Source organism: Lontra canadensis, unplaced genomic scaffold (genome assembly GCF_010015895.1).
Source record: "Lontra canadensis isolate GAN:19392208 unplaced genomic scaffold, GSC_riverotter_1.0 scaffold35, whole genome shotgun sequence".
In the NCBI taxonomy this organism is placed as follows: domain Eukaryota; kingdom Metazoa; phylum Chordata; class Mammalia; order Carnivora; family Mustelidae; genus Lontra; species Lontra canadensis.
The window spans coordinates 2597202-2614192 of NW_022631029.1; the positions used below are offsets into that span (position 1 = coordinate 2597202).

At 52.9% G+C, this 16991-nt stretch overlaps 1 protein-coding gene across 1 annotated transcript; it reads left to right on the forward strand.

Moving 5' to 3' along the window:
- The first annotated feature begins 9582 nt into the window (after positions 1–9582).
- PGLS (6-phosphogluconolactonase) lies at positions 9583–16622 on the forward strand. The gene is made up of 5 exons (XM_032867618.1): positions 9583–9907; positions 13075–13182; positions 13663–13764; positions 14052–14192; positions 16256–16622. Exons 1-5 carry the CDS (start codon positions 9620–9622, stop codon positions 16391–16393), a joined length of 777 nt encoding a protein of 258 aa, XP_032723509.1. The 5' UTR covers positions 9583–9619; the 3' UTR covers positions 16394–16622.
- The last annotated feature ends 369 nt before the right edge of the window (positions 16623–16991 follow it).

Below are 16991 nucleotides of genomic sequence, written 5' to 3' on the forward strand. Positions count from 1 at the left end.
GAACATTTTCATTCCCCCAAGAGGAAACTTCAGACCCATTAAAGTCTCTCCCCCAGACCCTGGCAGCCACTAGCTGGCTTTCTGTCTCTAGATTTGTCTGTTCCTGACATTTCATGTCAATGAGATCATATAACATGTGGTCTTTGGTGTCTGGCTTCTTCCACTCAACGTCATATTTTTAAGATTCATCCAGGTTTGTCCCTTTTTATGGCCAAATAATCTCCCTTTGAATGGATGGGCCGTGTTTTGTTGACCATTTATCCAGTGATGGACATTAAGTCATTTACACTGTTTGTCTATTGTGAGTAAGGCTGCTGAGAACATTCATATACGAGTCTTTGTGTGAACATATGTTTTTAATTCTTTCTGGTATAAACCAAGGCGTGGAAATACCAGGTCATATGGTATGTTTAATATTTTGAGGACCTGCCAGACTGTTGTTCAAAGCAACTGCACCATTTTATGGTCCCACCAGCAACAGTATATCAAAGTTGCAATTTCCCACATCCTTGCCAGCACTTTTTTAGGGAAATATATCTATTTCAGACAAGACATGGCCAACACATGGACCTGAGTCTTCTCCCCAACCAGCTTCTCTGGCTCAGTTAAAGCTCCACGTGCATCCAATTAAGCTAGAAACTTGGGACTCAGTCCTGATTCCTCTTTTTTGTCATGTTCCAAGGCTCATAACTGGAAAGGACCGGGAGCCCTGCCTCCAAGACACCCTGAACCCACTGAACCCAACCAGCACTAGATTTCTCTAGCCCACTAAACGGGCTCCTAGCTGGCCTCCCTGCTTCCATACCTTCTTTCACAATCCCTTCACCTGTAGCCACAGTGATTTTTAAAAAACGGACCCTAGTCTCTCCCCTACTCAAAGCCCTCCAGAGGTTCCCCTAAGATCAGTCTTTACAGTCTCATCTTTCCTGTCTGGCCTGGGTGGTCAGCCTCCAGTTATACATGTCTGCCTTCTGCTAGTTCCCGCCTTGGGGCTCTAGTCTCCTTGTGCCTCTTCTGGAGATGCTCTTCCTCCAAATACACAACTGTGTTCTTCCTGCCATTCAGGCTTCCATGTAAATGTCAGTTTCGTTCACCTCCCGATCTCTACAGCCCCCAGTCACCTTCTTTCTCTCCCGTCACCCTATAGTATCTCCACTATTGTGCTGTTATTTTTTCTTGTGTTTATGTGGCTTACCTGTTCATTGTCTGACTTCTCCAGGAGGGTGTGAGCTAGGAGAGGGCAGGGACTGCTCCCCTCAGGGGCTCATTCAGATGAAGGACAGCATTGGGCACAGGTGGAGCTTGGGAAATGTTTTTCTGAATGAATGAATGAATGGATGGATGAAGAAACCATTGCACTCTCCAAGCCTCGGTTTCTCCAGGTGTGAAATGGAAGCATCTGAGGGTAGGCTCAGGTGTATTGTGATGGTGAGTGAGGGCGCGTGGAGCCCTGGTGAGCAGGACAGCTCCTTATAGGCATAAAGTATCAGCATCGTGGGAACCAGGACATCAGAGCGAAAGCCTCTGGTCCTGATTTCTGCTGAAGCAAAGGGAGCTAAATAATAAAACTTGCCTGAACAACACTTTGCGGGTCGGCCTGTATAATTTGTCTATAGCACCTTCATTCACTGCCCCCAACTGCACTGTTAAAGGGACTCCATGGGAACCCACCAGATTCTTAACAACACAGTGTCCACATGATGCTTGCCTTCCCTTTCCAATCTGATATCCCACCCTTCTGCCCTCTGCTCCAAGACTACCCCTTAACCACTGAGGACCAAAATCGCCTAGAAGCTTGAAAGACAAAATGTGTTCAACATCTCGGAAATGAATGAATGCAGTTACCTCTCCCTTCCCCAGGCTGGATTCAGCGCCTCCTTTTTACTTTCCAGCTACTGCAGGCAGTCATGACTGTTTCCAGCAAACAGAGTCACAGCCGCCCATCTAGTGAGTAGTACTGAGATCTGGCCCATGGTCTGTGTTACTGAGGTGTCTAGCAGATAAAAGCAGTTCTTTCCTCCAAATCTGTCTTGAACCTGAGCTTCTTTTTGTGATTTTTCAGGATTAAAGGAGTGGAGCCATATTACAGAAGCAATTAGATAACTTTGAAATATGAGAAGGGGTGTATGTGTGTACGCAAGTGTATATTTATGTCTTTTTTAAAAAAGATTTATTTGTTTTTAAATATTTTAATTTGTTTTTTATTTAACAGACAGAGATCACAAGTAGGCAGAGAGGCAGGCAGACAGAGAGAGGAAGAGAAGCAGGCTTCCCGCTGAGCAGAAAGCCTGACACGGGGCTCGATCCCAGGACACTGGGATCATGACCTGAGCGGAAGGCAGAGGCTTTAACCCACTGAGCCACCCAGGTGCCCCTATTTATTTATTTATAAAGAGAGGGTGAGTGGGGGGAGAAATTCAAGCAGACTCCCTGCTGAGCTTGGGGCCCACTTGGGGCTCCATCTCATGACCCATGAGGTCATGACCCGAGCCCAAAATAGGAGTCGAATGCTTAACTGACTGAGCCACTCAGGCACCCCATCTGTCTTTTTGTATCATGGTCACCCTAGTGGGTCTGTGAAGTGGTGTCTCATAGTTTGATTTGCATTTCCCTGGTGGCTAGCGGACAGGACATCTTTGCATGTGGTCATTGGCCATTTCTGTATCTTCTTTGGAGATGTCTATTCATCTATTGGAGATGTCTATTCAGAACCTTTGCCGGTTTTATTTATTTATTTATAAAGATTTTATTTATTTATTTGATGGAGAGATCACAAGTAGGCAGAGAGGCAGGCAGAGAGAGAGGAGGAAGAAGGCTCCCCGCTGAGCAGAGAGCCCAATGCGGGTCTTGATACCAGGACCCTGGGATCATGACTGTAAGGTTTTACAGGCGAGATAAACACGACACCAGGTGAAGTGGGTGCAAGGCAAGATTTATTAAAGGCACTCTCCCACGAAGTTTCAGGGCTCAAGAGAAGGGGAGCCAGGAAAGTTGCGCGGGAGGAGGTGGGAACCCTCGGGCGAGGTTCCGTGACTCTGGAAAGCAGAGTGGCGTAAGTTGCACAGGGAGGGAGTGGGCGGGGGTCTTTTATCTGTCTCCTGCATAGGTATCGGGTTACCTATGGAGACGTGACCTGCGCGTACATCCTTTTGGTGGGAGAGTCAAGGGTTGTGGGCGGGACCCGGCGGCGGTCATTTCCATTGCTCCTCCTGCACTCCCGGAGTCCGCCGACCCAACATTCCGACCTTTTTGGTGTAATAGGGGCGGCGACTCAGATCTGGCTACTTCCTGCTGGCAAGGGGCGTCGTCATAGGGTCCTTCGGATGTGGGTAGGCGGGTATACGGATGCAGGAGGAGTTGGTTGACAGTGACCCTGGAAACCTCACAGATGCGATCCTGAATGAAGTGAGGAACACAGGGGGCGATTAGTGCTAATAGGCAGAGGTGAATAAGGGGATTTAGGATTGGAAGGAGCCAGGTCGTTAAGGGGGAGAGCCACCGAGAGGGGTTTATTCCAGGGCGATGCCGGCCACCAAGGGAGTCGCGGATTTTTGCCAGGGCACCGATATTAGTTTCGACTATACCGGATTCATTGATATAATAGCAGCATTCTTCATTGAGGAATAAACAGGTTCCTCCCTTGTCTGCAGTGAGCAGGTCCAGGGCTCGCAGGTTCTGTAGGGCTACCTGGGCCACTGAAGTAATCTATCGTTGTAGGGACGCCAAGGACTCAGCTGTTCAGAGCTGTTCAGATAAATCTCGGGTGGGGAGTGAGCTAGGGTCCCGGTGCCCAGCCAGGTGGCCCCTAGGGAAGACGCCAAGGAGACCCCAATAACCAGGGGAAGAAACACAGCCCTTTTTTATCACAGGAGGGGGATGGAGAGGACGGCCATTTCCGCTAGGGCTGGCACCCTCTGGGCTGGCAATGTGTGGTGACCAGCTGACTAGACCGTGTGGTGTCCCCATGGGTCCAAGTTTCCACTAGGAAGAAGTGCCACCTGAACCCAGGGTCACCGGAGGGGCAGCTAAAGGGGAGGGGGGTAGAAGGAGAAGGGTGAGGAGAAGTGGTGCAGGAAATCCGCAACCGCGTTGGCCCCGGGGTTTGGGAAGCCCAGCCATCCTGTGGTGGGGCTGGTTTTAGATTGGAAATGTGTACCCACGGGTGGTGTCCTAGGAGTTTTGCCGCTGTGGGAGTTGTGAGAATAACAGTATGGGGGCCGGTCCACCTGGGCTGTAAGGACTTTGGGTGAAGTACTCGTAGGAGAACTTGGTCCCCAGGATTTAGGGCCTGGGGGAAGTCTCCACCCGGGCTGTCAGGGGCGGGGATGGTTGAATCTGCAGGAGCCCTTAGGAAGGCTCGTAAGAGGGACAGATAGGGGAGATAGGATAGGAGGGGTGGAGGAGAGGCAGGCAGGTTGTGATTAAGTAGGAAGGGCCTGCTGTATAGGAGCTCAAAGGGGCTGAGTCCTGACGGGTCCCGAGGGGAGGCCTTAAGGCGGGTGAGCGATAGTGGGAGAAGGGTTGGCCAAGAGAGGCGGGTTTCAAGAGTGAGTTTGGTGAGTTGTTCCTTGAGGAGTCCGTTGGCCCTTTCCACCTTACCCGAGGATTGAGGGTGATAGGGGATATGGAGTTTCCAGGTGATGTTGAGGCTCTCGGAGATCTGCTGTGTGATGCTGGAGATGAAGGCCGGTCCGTTGTCCTATTGTAGGGTTCGAGGGAGTCCAAACCTCGGGATGATGTGCTCAATGAGAATGGTGGCGAACACGTCTGCTATTTCCCTAGTGGTGGGGAATGCCTCAATCCAGCCTGTGAAGGTGTCCACAAGAGTTAGTAGGTATCTAAAGGTTTTGTGTCGAGGCATGTGAGTGAAATCAAGTTTCCAGTCCTTGCCTGGCTGATGCCCACAGAGCTGGTGGGTGGGTCCCAGTCTTCAGAGGCCGCCCTGGGCGTCGACAACAGAACAGGTTCTGCAGGCCTGGTGTACCTCCTTAATGGTCTTTTGGAGGAGGGGGTGGTGAAAGAGAGGTCGGAGAAATTGGTATAGGGCCTTTGGACCGATGTGGAGAGACTGGTGGATGTCAGTAATGAGGGTGTGGATTAGGCTATTCGGGAGGGCAATTTTGTCCTGGACAAAATACCATCCCTTGTCATCCAACCTGCCACCTAATGTTTTAAGGGCCCGAGTCTCCTCAACAGTGTACGAGGGACTGTGAGGAGTGTTGAGAAATAGGAGAGGGGCTGGAGAGGAGTTTAAGGCCATCTGTTGGGCAATAGAGTCGGCCTTGTTGTTCCCCAAAGATATGGGGTCCTTGGAGGCCTTATGGCCATGGCAGTGGACAATAGCCACTCGGGGTAATTGAGAGCCTCGAGGAGTTTGGCAATAAGAGGCCCGTTGACTATGGAGGTTCCCCTGGTTGTGAGAAATCCCTTTTCTCACCAGAGGACAGAGTGAGTGTGAGTAATAAGGAAAGCATACTTGGAGTCAGTATAAATAGTGACCCATTGTCCCTCAGATAAGTGAAGGGCCCTGGTGAGAGCCACGAGTTCTGCCTTTTGAGAAGTAGTCCCAATGGGAAGGGGGGCCGCTTCTATGACAGCGTCCAGGGTGACCACTGCATAGGCCACGTGTGGCCGTCCATCTGGAGCTATGAGGGAGCTCCCATCCACGAACAGAGTGCAATCGGGGTCAGGTAGTGGCCAGTCCGAAAGTCCTGGATGGGAGGGAGTTCTTCCAGGAGTTGAGAGCCGGAATGGGAAGGATTGGGGGTAGACGAAGGTGTCGGCAAGAGAGTGGCGGGATTTAGGCGAGGGGAGACAGAGTGTGACCTGGGGGTTTTCTATGAACAGCAGGTGGTAGAGTTGGAGACGGGAAGAAGTGAGTTGTGCCAAGGATTTGTGGCTGACTAAGTCCATCAGTCGATGGGGGGAGAAGACCATGATGGGCTGTCCTAAGGTAAGTTTGAGGGCCTCCTTTGTCAGAGAAGTGGCTGCCGCTAGGGCCCTGAGGCAGGGCTGCCATCCCTGGGCGGTGACATCTAGTTGCTTGGAGAGTTAATGGGGATAAGGAGACCCTGATGCCAGAGGCGGTCACTGATGAGCTTAAGTCCTCGCGTGTGGGTTGCTACTACAGTCTGGAAATGTCCCATACCTGTGGGTCTACAGAGGGGAGACAGTCCGGGATAGAGGACGAGTCATAGGGAAGTAGAGGAAGGACGAGGTGAGCAGAAGTCAAGGGAGAGGGAGAGAGACAAATGGTGGCCTGAAGTTTGTGGAGGATGTCCCTGCCTAGTAGGGGAACAGGGCAGGAAGGGATAATGAGGAAGGAGTGTGAGAAGGGGAACCCATCCAGGCTGCAGGTAAGGGGTGGGCTGGCCTTTGGAGTGGAGGAAGTACCCTCAATTCCCATAACTGCAACTGGGAAGGGATGAGTAGGACCCGAGTAGGAAGGCAGGACAGAATGTCCCGTGTCCAATAGAAAGGAAATGGACTTACCTGCTACCTGGAGCGTGACCCTGGGCTCAGCATGGGTGAGAGGGGTGTCCGAGTCTGGGCTCCATCAGTCATCCTCCAATAGAAGTTGGAAGGCAGGACTTACTGTCTCAGGGTCTCCCCCACGTGGAGGCGCCGGGAATCCCCCAAGGCTGGGGCAGTCCGATTTCCAGTGGTCCATCATGCGGCATTGAGGGCACAGATTGGGGCATTGACGGGCCCAGTGTCCCTCGGCTCCGCACTTGAAACAGGCCCCCAGAGGGACACAGTTAGGTGCTCCCTTCCGTTGACCCCCGAACCTGCCGGCCTCAGGGCTGCTACCAGGGCTTGGGTCTGCAGTTGGACCTTCTCTTGGAGTCTGGCTTGGCGCTGAAGTTCTGCTGCCTCCTCTAGGGAGTTAAAGACTTTAAATGCCATTTTCACCAGATCAGAAATGGGAGTTTGAGGGCCCTCCTCCTCTTTCTTTAATTTTTTCCGAATGTCGGAAGCTGACTGAGAAGTAAAGTGAGTAGCTAAAACAGTCGCCCCTGCCAGAGAGGCCAGGTCTAGGCGAGTGTATCAAGTCAGCGCCCCAGTAAGTCGGTTAAAAAATATGGTTGGGTTTTCATTGGGTTCCTGAATGATTTCCCTTCACAAATTTATGAATCAGTTAAGCACAAACCAAGCTTACTAACAGATTTAAATATTCTTATTTTCTTTGCTGTAAGAAGTCAAAAGCACAAACCTATGTTCAGTAATCAATGACTTGGCATTTTATCTTCTTTGGAAAAGACCTAGATGTCCAATAAATTTAATTCCATTTGTCATCCAAGCAAAACTTTAAACTTTCAGGTTACCAAAGACTTTGAAAGGTATCTCAGCAATTACCCACTAAAACTTTGAGACAGACAATTAACCATCAGTTTAGTCATTTCTTTGCTAACAGATTTTAACAAATAACATGAGCTTATTTGACCTTCAGTACACTTTGAAGTTTCACGTTTACTGCGGATAACTTTGTCAGGAGTTCGGAAAGGAGTGGGGAGGGGGAGGGGTAGACGAGGGCACCCGGTTCAGAAATCCTGAACTTAAGGGACCTTGGGGTATGGGATCACGGTAAGGAGGAGGAGGAAGAGGAACCAGGGGCCCTCTTGTTGGTGGGTGGGTGAAGCTCTCCGGGGGTTCAGAGAGGGGAGACAGGGAGGAGAGGTCTGGGTCTTTGGGAGCAGTGGGTGGCAAGGTAGGGGTAGGGGAGCGGGCCAAGAGGACCTGTGAAGTGGAGCAGTGAGAGCAGAGGGAGGGGCAAGAGCGCAGACTCCAGAAAGCCTGGACATAAGGGACCTTGGCCCATCTGCCTTGGTGTCTGCTGAGGTTATTTAAGTCCATGAAAATCTGATAATTAAACGTGCCTTCCGGAGGCCATTGGGACTGATTGTCTAATCGGTATTGTGGCCAAGTGACAGTACAGTAACATCGTTTTTGCAGGTCCTGGTCCAGTTCCAGGGTTTTAGGATTGGCCAACAGGCCTAACCGGCCCCCCCCCCCAGGATGTTTTAGAGTCGAATTTGGATTGGGAGGTCCCCACGATTCGTTGCCGGGCAATCCGAGGGCTGGAGGAAGGCGTCCCTTCACCCACCACTGGGTTGCGGAAAAACTGTGTCAACTGCCGTAGAGGTTAGGTCTCCCAGCCTCTCGGAGTCACGGAGGTCACCCGGTGACCGGCAGGGTCCGCCCTGCCGCAGCGGCGATTAGGGCAGGGCTTTCTGGATGGAGGCGCGGAATCGGGGGAAACTCACCAGGGCTTCAGAAGTGGCCTTGGGAAAGGCAGTTCTAGGTCCGGCTAGGGAGAGGAGAGAGCCTCCTCACCGGGGTGGGGGCTCAATCTCCTCCCGGGTTTCAGCACCAAATGTAAGGTTTTACAGGCGAGATAAACACGACACCAGGAGAAGTGTGTGCAAGGCAAGATTTATTAAAGGCACTCTCCAGCGAAGTTTCAGGGCTCAGGAGAAGGGGAGCCAGGAAAGTTGCACCGGGAGGAGGTGGGCACCCTCGGGCAAGGTTCCTCGACTCTGGAAAGCAGAGTGGCTCGTGCTGGGAGGGAGTTGGGGGGGGTTGTCTTTTATCTGTCTCCTGCATAGGTAGCGGGTTACCTATGGAGACCTGACCTGGGCATACATCCTTTTGGCGGGAGAGTCAAGGGTTGGGGGGGGTAGGCTGGAAGACAGCGGACCCGGCGGCAGTCATTTCCATTGCTCCTCCTGTACTCCCGGAGCCCACCGACCCAACAATGACCTGAGCCGAAGGCAGAGGCTTTAACCCACTGAGCCACCCAGGTGCCCCATTTTGCTACTGATTTTAAAGATGTACTACCTATGCAAGTCTCCTTGCACTTACTGAATTATCCCTCCACCCCCATAACTGGCCCAGCTCCCCAGGCCCACCAGGCCTTCTCTTCTTTCCAGACTTCTCTACCCATGCTATACCCTGGAATGCCCCTTCTCATCAGCCATTACACATTTGTCCCATTCTGGGAGCCTCTCCAGGCAAGAGCAAGGGTGGAGACCTCTCTGGGTCCTCAGACACAGAGATCCCCAGGGAGCATTGGCAGAAGCAATTCAACAAGTATCTTTTCAGGTCCAACTTTGTGCCAGGCATGATTCAGGGAGCTTTCCAAGCATCAGAGAACAAAACAAACCCTGTCCTCCTGTAGCTTATATTTTAATTAAAGAGGGAGACCAAAAAGAGCAACAAGATAAATATTATCAGGTTCAGGAAATTCCAAGTCCACCAAAAGGTGCCTTCCTCCAAGAAATCTCCCATCTCCTCCCTCCATCCCACCTCGCAATCCCTTCTTAGGGACCCCAGTTCTAGGGTCCTCTCTTCGGCCCCACCCTGACACCACGAGGCTTGAGAACAACCCCACAAGTTCTGCCTGCTCCAGCCCAGGGAAGCGCTCAGGAACAGCGTGTAAAGAATCAATGAGTCCCTTCGGATGCACCGCAGGACCCTACCGCGACTTCACTCGTGGGACTGCGCATGTGCAATAGGCTGCCGCCCGTAGGTACTGACAGCCGTGCGGCAGGGTCGGCCTTCGCGCAGGCGCACTGGTGGCTGCCCGGAGCGCTTCCGCCTCCCCGCCGCCGCCGTCGCCATGGCCGCGCCGGCCCCGGATCTCATCTCGGTCTTCTCGAGCCCGCAGGAGCTAGGCGCGTCGCTAGCGCAACTGGTGGCGCAACGGGCAGCGTGTTGCCTGGCGGGAGCTCGCGCCCGCTTCGCGCTCGGCCTGTCGGGCGGCAGCCTCGTCTCCATGCTGGCCCGTGAGCTGCCCGCCGCCGCCGCCCCCGCCGGCCCCGCCAGCCTCGCGCGCTGGACCGTGGGCTTCTGCGACGAGCGCCTCGTGCCCTTCGAGCACGCCGAGAGCACGTACGGTCTTTACCGGGTGAGAGCTACGGGGGCCGCCAGGGGTCACGCCGAGAGGGCCGCGCCCACCGCCCGCACCCGACTACGGGGGCCGCCGGGGGTCATATGAAGAAGGCCGCGCCCACCTCCTGACCCCGCCACGGGGGTCGCATAGGGTCACACTCTGCCTTCTGCCACTAGCTGGGAATGGCCTGCTGGGTGCCCTGAACTCCCACGTCCACTGCCACCCGAGTGGGCCGGTAGGGACCTTGAAGTCTCGTTATGCTTTGTCCGGTGGCCAGGTAGAGGGAACACAGTCCGGGCGAGGGCGTGGAGGTGAAACAGTGGCCCATTCCAGGGACCCAGAGAAGTTCTGGCGCCCCAGCCCGGTAGCTTGCAAGGGCAGAGTTAGGGAAGGGCCAGGCAGGAGGTATCTGCTGTGGAGCCTGGGTCTCAGTTTTCTCATCTCCAACCTGGACGCCTTCAGGATGATCTACACGCTGCTCTTGGTGCTGATGACCTTCCAGGCTGGTTAACTAACTTGCGGCCTCAGGTCTTACACAGTTAGGGAAACTGAGGCTTGGAGGAGGCGTGGTCTGCGCTGGGGTCCTCCAGCTGCATCTGCTAAGTCCTCCTGGGGAAAACACGCCCAGGGAGGTGTGGAAGGGGCAGGCTTGGTCAGAAGAAGCTACAGGTCACTTAGGTCCTGGTTGTGTTGCCTTCTCTTTGCGTAGAAGCTTGAGCTGACGATTTCCTGGTTTCTGTTGTTGTTGTTTTGTTTTGTCATAAAAAGGAAGGTCTACTGATTATCAAGCATTTTCTCCACATCATCTCATGTAATTTCACAATAACCTATGAGGTCGAGGCTGTCATTTCCTCCATTTCATAGATGGAGAAACTGGGGCCGGAAGAGGAGAGCTTGTGTGCTGGGGTCTCCTGCTGACCTGCAGGGGAGCTAGGGTTTGAACGGACCCCCCCCAGGGACGCATCTCAAGGGCAGGGGCCTCCCAGTGTGTCTTCCTCAAAAGCTTCATTAAAAACTGGGCTCGCATTTCTTTGTTTTTACTTTGCATGAATTTGAAGAACTTTTACTTTTTTTTTTTTTTTTGAACTGTACTTCGTCAAGTAACAAAATCCTAACAAAACAGTAGAAAAAAAAAAATGTTGCAGGGTTGTTCATTGTCCCTGTATCCAGCCCTGGGGACACAGTGGGGTGCTGGACAGTTCCCTCATAGGACTCATAGCTCATAGTAGGGCATCGGGCACCAGCACACAGGGCAATAAATAAGGGAATTCCACTCAGAGCATTCACATAATGCAGTGTGGACCAAAGATAATAGCGTGAGAGAGAAAGTGCCCAGGATGTTTGAGCTGAGGCCTGGAGGTGTGAGGACCTGGCCAGGGGCAGAGCTGGGGCAGAGGGTATGGCAAAGACAAATGCGATGCCATGGGAACAAGTGTGGGGCAAAGATTTGCTCCTTTTGCCAGTTTCCCTGTGAGGGGAGTCCCATGAATTCCCTGGCGCTGTCCTAACGAAGGACCACAACTTGGGTGGCTTAAAACAAGAACTTATTTTCTTAGTTCTGGAGGTCAGAGCCTAAAATCCAGGTGTTGGCAAGGCCACACTCCCTCTGGAGGCTCAAGGGGAAGATCCTTGGTCTCTTCCAGCCTCTGGGGGCTCCTGGTGTTCCTTGGCCTCCAGTCTCTGCATCTGCCTCTTCACGGAGACCAGTCATTGGATTCAGGGCCCACACTACTCGAAGTCAACTAATGACATCTGCAAAGACCCCCTTCCGAATAAGGTCTCATTCTGAGGTTCTGGGTGGACACGAATCTTGGGGGCCACGAGTCAACCCAGTATAGGAGCACAGGATTGCTTCTGTCCTCAAGGATGGATCCGGTATACCTTGGGGCTCTGTCAGCAGGAGTGTTCTCCTGCTTACCCTGTGTGCTCTGTGGGTCTGCTGCTGCTGAGGCCAGGGCTTCCTCTGGGCTGGGAGGATTAGTTGGGGCTGCCTTCTTCTTAGGAATGGTTTCTCAATGCCCATAGAATGTTAAGAGAGAAACAGTCCTATCAACCAGCAGTTCCACTTCCAGGAACCTGCCTGACTGACACTCCAGCCCTTGGCTCCCTGGCAGGAGCCCAGGCGGAGGAGGAGGAGGAAGGAATGGCTCTGAGCCTGGTGGAGAAGGGCAGCTAAGGAGAGGATCATGTGACAGAAGGAGGGCGCTGATACCCTGTGCTGGCTTTGCGCAGTGTAATCCCTAAGGGTGTGTATCGATGGGAACCTTGGACAGAGCGGAGAGGTCTTGCCAACAACAGATCTGACCCTGGCCCTCCTTGGCTCACAGACCTTCCTTGGCTCCCCATTACCCTTAATACAGAGAGAGCTCTTACTCCTCGGGCCAGTGTTCAGGGCAGGCTGCCCTATGTGGTCTGGTATATATACTCCATGTCCCTGGCCCTGTCCCTTGCCCCTTCTCATACAATATTTTTTGTGGCTTCCTGCTTTTCCACTGTGGCTCAGCTTGGCATTGCCTTCCTGGCACAGGATTCCAAGATCCTGTGTGAAGGGAGGCACCAAGGTGGGGGTCACCAGTGTCCCTCCTGGAGCAGATCAAATCTGGGAAGATGAGGGAAAAGGCTAGAGCCCTCCACCTTGCAGGGGGCCTGACTCCAGGTGCTTCCAAAGAAATTAAATCCACCTGTTTGAGGCCGGGGCATGTGCTATATGCTGGCCAGGGACACTCTGTAGTGGCAGCCGGAAGAGAAGTCAGTGCTTACCACTGTCACATGCGGTGTAGGGGAGGCACAGGCAGGGGTGGGTGCTCAGAGGAGGTGCTCTGAAGGACGCATAGGAGTCTTCCAGGCAAGGGCAGTGGCTTATGTGTGGGTTGGGGTTGCAGGGTCTGCAAAGCCTTGTGCGGGGCAGAGAGGGGCTGGGTTTTATCCTGAGGTGCAAGGGACTCTGGGGGCTTTGAAACAGGACTGTGGTACAGCCACACAGGTGCTGGCTGGGGCCAGAGGCCCCCAATCAGGCTGGATTTGAAAGACTCCTGGCGGAGTGCCGCCGGGATCCCAGCACACACAGAAGGTGGGTGCGATGATGGGTCTGTCCCAGGGGCCATTCAGTCACCCATGCAAACCTTGTGCCTCTGGGAGCTGCGTGTTGCTGTTGGGTGACTTTTTCCCTCTGTCTGCTGCAGACCCACTTGCTCTCCAGGCTGCCCATTCCTGAAAGCCAGGTGATCACCATTAACCCCCAGCTGCCTGTGGAGGAGGCGGCGGAAGACTATGCCAAGAAGCTGAGACAGGTGAGTCGTGGTCGACCTTCTGGTCGTCCCATGCCCCCCACCCCCTACTTGGCCCCAGGGAGACCTACTTGGCACCCAGGGAGGTGGTGGGGGAGTAGCCCAGCAGGTGGCGCTGCATGATTGTCACCAGCAAAAACTGCCACCAAGGGTGGTTGGCAAATCCCGCCCCACCCTGGACAGATGCCAGGAGGTTCCCTCTTCTGAGAGGCCACAGCCCCACCTTTGGGTCTCTCAGGGTGGCCCAGCTTCTGACCCTCTGGGAGTGGGCTTGGGCTCTCACATCTGGGGGACGGTTGTGTCCCCAGACTCTTGGCCAGTCAAATGGATGAAACGTGGAACCTTGTAGAGACCCTTTCATGCAGGTGAGGCTGAGTGTTGCTCCCTGTTATAACCACTTGGGATTCTTTTTCTGATCACTGTCTCTTTGTGGCCTTCGAGTACCCCCCACAACCTCGCAGGACTGTGTTCTTCCCCATCTAGGCCTTCCAAGGGGACTCCATTCCAGTGTTTGATCTGCTAATTCTTGGGGTAGGTCCTGATGGCCACACCTGCTCGCTCTTCCCAGACCACCCCCTCCTGCAGGTGAGTGTGCCCACATGGGCCTCTGCTGACTGGGGCTTCCAGAGGGAGGGCCACTTTTGGGGGCCATGAGGTACCCACAGCGGGATTTAGTTAGCATCTGCCAGTTGGCTGTGCTTAACCCTTTTGAGCCTCAGTTCACCCATCTTAAAATGAGGGTTTAAATCAAGTACTACAGGATCAGTAGGAGGGGATGGAATGATCCAACAGACCATGCCAGGTGTGCGTGAGTGCTCATGAAGCTGAAGTGACCTTGTCCTTCTGTCTCCATCCCGGCCCTCCTCCCCCAGGAGCGGGAGAAGATTGTAGCCCCCATTAGTGACTCCCCAAAGCCACCACCACAGCGTGTGACCCTCACACTTCCTGTGCTGAACGCAGCCCGAACCGTCATCTTTGTGGCTACTGGAGAAGGCAAGGCAGCTGTCCTGAAGGTAATAGCCAAGGGCCCTATTCCCAAGAAGATCAAAGGTGTGTGGGCCCAGGGATGGAATATGGCCCCAGATATCATAGTGCTGAAAGCACCAGGTGCCAAGGTACTTGAATAATTCTTGAGCTGAAGGGGATGTGGAAGCTATAATTATAGGCTAGTTAGGAATAAACAATTATTAAATCATATTGATGAGGTGAGGCCGAAGCTGCATTCAGGGGCAGATTCATAGCTTTGAAAAGGCAGTTTTAAAAAGTATTAAATAGGGGTGCCTGGCTGGCTTGGTCAGTAGAGCATGTGAGTCTTGAGCTTGGAGGTGTAAGTTCAAAGCTCCACGTTGGATGTAGAGGTTACCTAAAAATAAAATCTTGGGCACCTGGGTGGCTCAGTCCTTAAAAATATAATCTTAAAAAAAATTGTTAAACAAATTGACCACTTTAGACTTAAAATGAACAATAACATAAGTCTAGAAAAAGTCGGTGGAAGGAATACATGACATTATAATCAGAAATTAATGAATTGGTTAAGGGGAGGGTGACTCTGGGTTAAGCGTCTGACTCTTGGTTTCAGCTGGGGTGGTGATCGCATGGTCATGAGATTGAGCCCCATGCCTGGCTGTGCCCTCTTTGGAGTCTCTCTCACTGTCCCTTTGCTTCTCCCCCAACCCTCCTCATGGTCTCTCTCTCTCTCTAAAAAAGAAAAAAAAAAATCTTAAAAAAAAAGAAATTAATGAATTGATTAGTATTCTTAAAAGCTTAGTGGTAATAGATCCCAAAGATAAACCCTTGACAAAACTAATCAGGGAGGAAAATTATGTAGGAGGAATAAGTAAAAAAGGAGGAATAAGAAAAAAAGACAGACAGTTAAACATAATATTTTAGGGAAATATAGAATACATAAGCTATTAAAAGTAAATTAAATAATAAAAAATATACTGTAATTGCCATCATTGAAAAGACCAACTATGGAAGAAACTGGAAATATCTTTTAAAAATTAACAAATAACAATTCATCCTCCCAAACAGTTGAGCCCAGATGTCCTCGTTGGGTGGCTTGGTGTTGGGGTTAAGTGTGCAGACTATAAAGAATCCAGCAGACCAGGATCCCTGCCCATGATGCCCAGCATGGCCTTGGGCAGCTACTTCACACCCCCACCCCAAGCCTCAACTTTCCCTTCTGTAGGGTGGGTTGGGAGGGCTCCTCCCTGTGGACCTCCTGAGGGTCAGTCCAGGCAGTTTTAGCTCAGAGTACACGCACCTGAGGCCCTCCAAGCCTCAGCTTCCCCACCTATAAAATGGGGCTGGGAATAGAGGTGACCTCGCAGAGTGAATGGGGCAGGTCCAGCTATCAGAAAGCAGCATTTATGATTTCCACTAATTGCGAGGTCACATGGGGGGATCAGCATGCCACAGCCCACGGGCCCACATCCCACCAGCTAAGAAGGATTTCTTTTTTAGAGATTTTATTTATTTGACAGACAGATCACATGTAGGCAGAGAGGCAGGCAGAGAGAGAGAAGGGGAAGCAGACTTCCCGCTGAGCAGAGAGCCTGATGTGGGGCTCCATCCCAGGACCCTGAGATCATGACCTAAGCTAAAGGCAGACGCTTAACCCACTGAGCCACCCAGGTGCCCCTAAGAAGGATTTTAAAGCGGATGGGAAAAGAAAGCAAAAGCAGAATATTCTCTGACCCATGAAAATTCCGTGGAATCTGGATTGCAGTGTCTGTGAATAAAGCTTCGAGTGAACAAGCTGTGCCTGTTTGTTCATGTGTCATCTGCTGCTGCTTTTGCCGTGTGAGAGCAGAGCTGCGCACTTGTGACAGAGACAGGGTGTGATCCGCAGAATGCAAGTGTGGCCCTGGTCTGTGCAGGGCAGGTGTGCCAACCCCCGTGTCCTGCAGTCACGGATGATAGAAAAGGCAGGGACCGACTGAGGCTAAGACAGCTGGAAGGGCGACATCACCTCTTGAGAGTAGGACAGTCTTGTCCATGCGGGGAACTGGGAGCTCTGAGGGGCTATGTGGGTGCTGGGGGGGTGCCTCATGCTCCTGCCCTTTCTATGCAGCGCATTTTGGAGGACAAGGAGGAGAACCCGCTCCCCGCTGCGTTGGTGCAGCCCCACACCGGGAAACTTTGCTGGTTCCTGGACGAGGCAGCTGCTGGACTCCTGACGGTGCCCTTTGAGAAGCATTCCACGTTGTAGCTGGCCCCAAGGGACTCTGCGGCGGGGACCACAAATGGCCCTTGTGGGCCAGGACCTTCCTGGGCTGGGGTCTGCTGCCACCACCACTCCAGGCTTCATTTTCAAAAAGCCGCCTGGTGCCGCAGGAAGGCCCCAGGGTCTGGCCACCAGCCCTGCTCTGGGGGCGCTCAGCCCACCGGCCAGGGCTCTGGGGGACCAGAGATTAAAGGGAGCATTTGCTTGAAGTCTCCACTCTCTCGTGGTCCTTGGTGGGTGGTGGGAGCAGGGATGCCCCAGTGAGTGTGTGACCCAAAGTCCTTGGCCCAGCAAGGGGAGGGCAGGGATGGGGTACCCTGGGTGAGTTTCCCAGGGTTGCTGGAGCAAAGGAGCACAAAATGTATGGTCGCTCAGTTCGGGGGTGGGGAGGGTCAGAAGTCTGAAATCGAAGTGTCCACAGGGTTGGATCCTTCTGGAGGCTCTGAATGAGAGTCTGTCCTATGCCATTCTTCTGGTGTTTGGTGGCTGCTGGCAGCCCTCAGCCATCCTTGACTTGTAGACTCATCGCTCCGGTCTACTCCGCTCTTGTCACATGTCCTTCCCCGTGTCTCTGTGTCCTCTC

What these genes read in the sequence shown, in the direction of transcription:
- PGLS (XM_032867618.1), top strand. Translation starts at nt 9,620, where the DNA reads ATGGCCGCGCCGGCCCCGGATCTCATCTCGGTCTTCTCGAGCCCGCAG. An exon ending in GCACGTACGGTCTTTACCGG is followed by an intron (nt 9,908 to 13,074) that starts GTGAGAGCTACG and finishes TGTCTGCTGCAG; the next exon opens with ACCCACTTGCTCTCCAGGCT. An exon ending in ATGCCAAGAAGCTGAGACAG is followed by an intron (nt 13,183 to 13,662) that starts GTGAGTCGTGGT and finishes TTCCCCATCTAG; the next exon opens with GCCTTCCAAGGGGACTCCAT.